Source organism: Nanorana parkeri, unplaced genomic scaffold, assembly GCF_000935625.1.
Source record: "Nanorana parkeri isolate BGI_ZX_2015 unplaced genomic scaffold, ASM93562v1 scaffold611, whole genome shotgun sequence".
In the NCBI taxonomy this organism is placed as follows: domain Eukaryota; kingdom Metazoa; phylum Chordata; class Amphibia; order Anura; family Dicroglossidae; genus Nanorana; species Nanorana parkeri.
The window spans coordinates 450,365-452,518 of NW_017306879.1; the positions used below are offsets into that span (position 1 = coordinate 450,365).

At 45.9% G+C, this 2,154-nt stretch overlaps 1 protein-coding gene across 1 annotated transcript in view; it reads right to left on the bottom strand.

Annotated features, from left to right (window-relative positions):
* GALK2 (galactokinase 2) overlaps window positions 1-1,716 on the bottom strand; it is a 123,648-nt gene extending 121,932 nt beyond the window's left edge. The window contains exon 1 of the mRNA XM_018562904.1: window positions 1,655-1,716. Within this exon, the coding sequence (XP_018418406.1) occupies window positions 1,655-1,710 (56 nt within the window). The 5' untranslated portion in view covers window positions 1,711-1,716. The remainder of the gene's footprint in view (window positions 1-1,654) is intronic.
* Between the last annotated feature and the right edge of the window lie 438 nt (window positions 1,717-2,154).

Below are 2,154 nucleotides of genomic sequence, written 5' to 3' on the forward strand. Positions count from 1 at the left end.
GCAGACCAGCAGTGTGAATTGTCACTTAACCGCTTGCCGTACGCCCGTTGTGAAAAAACTCGCATTTGCGGGTTGCCGTCTGCAGACGGCATTTTTTTCCTGCTCGCGATCGACCCCTAGCGTGCGCGCACGGGCAGAAAAAAAAAATCACCCATTCTTTACAGCCGTTACCGACTGTTTCACATACAACTGATCAGCGGCTCTATAGCCTGCCGAATAAATATGGGTCAGATGCACCAGCGCGCGAAAACAACAATTGCGCTACACACGTTACATATCGCCGCGAATGTCGCAATGAGAGCAAGCATTTTAGGGCAATCAATCACTGATAACACTAAACTGATGAGCGGTAAAAGCTTTTAAAGCGTCACCTATGGCCAATTTTGGGTAAAGTAGTTTTTTGAGGTTTCAAGCGCATGCGCAATTTTAAGGCTTGACATGTTTGGCGTCTTTTTACCCGACGTGACCCCGTCTTTTATATTTCACCAAAAAATTGTGTAATAATAAATGTTTTAGAATTTAATATAGGGGAAAGCTTTTTCTTTTTTTAAATCTGTAATTTTTTCTTAATATAGTAAAAAATAAACCCCCAGTGGTGACTAAATACCACCAAAAGAAAGCTCTATCTGTCCCCAAAAAATGGTATAAAATTAATTTCAGTACAGCGTTACATGACGGAATAAATGTCAAAGTACTGCAGCGCTGAATACTGAAAAATGGCCTGGATGGGAAGGGGGTTTAAAACCGCGGACTTCAAGTGGTTAAGGTGCCCATACACCTGCCAATTATCGTACGATAATCACGGGTAATCCCGCGATCGTACGATAATCGGCAGGTGAATGGAAGGTGTGCGACTGTTTCTACTGTACAGTTGCACATCTTTTGTCTTCCGAGCATGCTTGAAAACCTGCTGAAAATCGCAAGATTTTCGGCGGGTTAGTGGCGTGCTCAGGAGACAAATGCCGAACAGGCCTTTGTGCACAAGCGCACACTGCCCGCTCAGCATTGGAATCATCGGAAGCCCTCCCCTCAGCGGGGCGGGCTTGCGATGAGCGCAAGTTCGATCTGCCTGTCCAAGATGGGCAGATCGTACGAGATTTTAATTACCTTACAACCATCGTGCAATGGTTGTAAGGTGTGTGGCCTTATAGGCTAGGTCTTAACATACACAATTAACATACACTCTTACACAACACGTGTGAGTGTATGCTAATTGCGTTATTAACGCCACGCTTAGGTGTATATGGGCCCTAATTCTAAGGGGATTTTCCACTTTCATGAAAATACAGTTACTTAGGGCCCCTCAGTCTGCACAGATTGATCATAACCTGCAAAGCTGAAACAAACCAAATCTTGTGCAATATCCGCCCCACACACAGGATCATTCATACCAGTCACGTGACAGGCACTCTCAGTAACCCAGTGTTCCCTCTCCTGCCAGAAGAGTGAACTGGAAATAAGATGTGGTTAGTACAGACTCTGAGGAACTACAAGTCCCTGCATGCAAAACCAGACAGCTTGCTGGGACTCCTAGTTCCACAACTGACAGCAGGGATACATTGTAGCAGCACTTCAGTCTTTATCCTCCCCATACAATGCTCGCTCAGCTCCCACCATTCATGAACATGCGACTCAGCTATGTGGATTTACCGACCTGTCATTTCCAGTGACGGGGACTGTAACGGTGGGCGGCGGAGTACTGTCTGCCATGTCTGCTCGGTGTGCACAGTGTACAATACTCGGTACGCACACTGTCCGGTGCTCGGTGTGCTCAGGGTACTATGCTCGGTATTCGGTGTGCACTCTGTCCGGTGCTCGGGTGTCTTTGTTCCGGATACAGACAGTTCGCGGATATCCTGTGGCAGGAATACAGAGGAGATGGAACCTGCAGAGTCTGCAATTCTACGTGGAAGAACATTATTTCACGTGCATTGCAAACCTGACACCACCAAACACACCTCCTGGGTGTAGTTAGTAAATGGGGTGACGGTCAGAACTATTCGCCTTTATACAATTAATTACAGTTATGTTTATAGCGCCAACATATTCCGCAGCGCTGTACAATCATTTAGATGAGTAAGAGACACTAACAAGCATCATTGACATACAGAAACAGTAGGTAAAGAAAACTTTGCCCAAAGAGCTTACACTCAG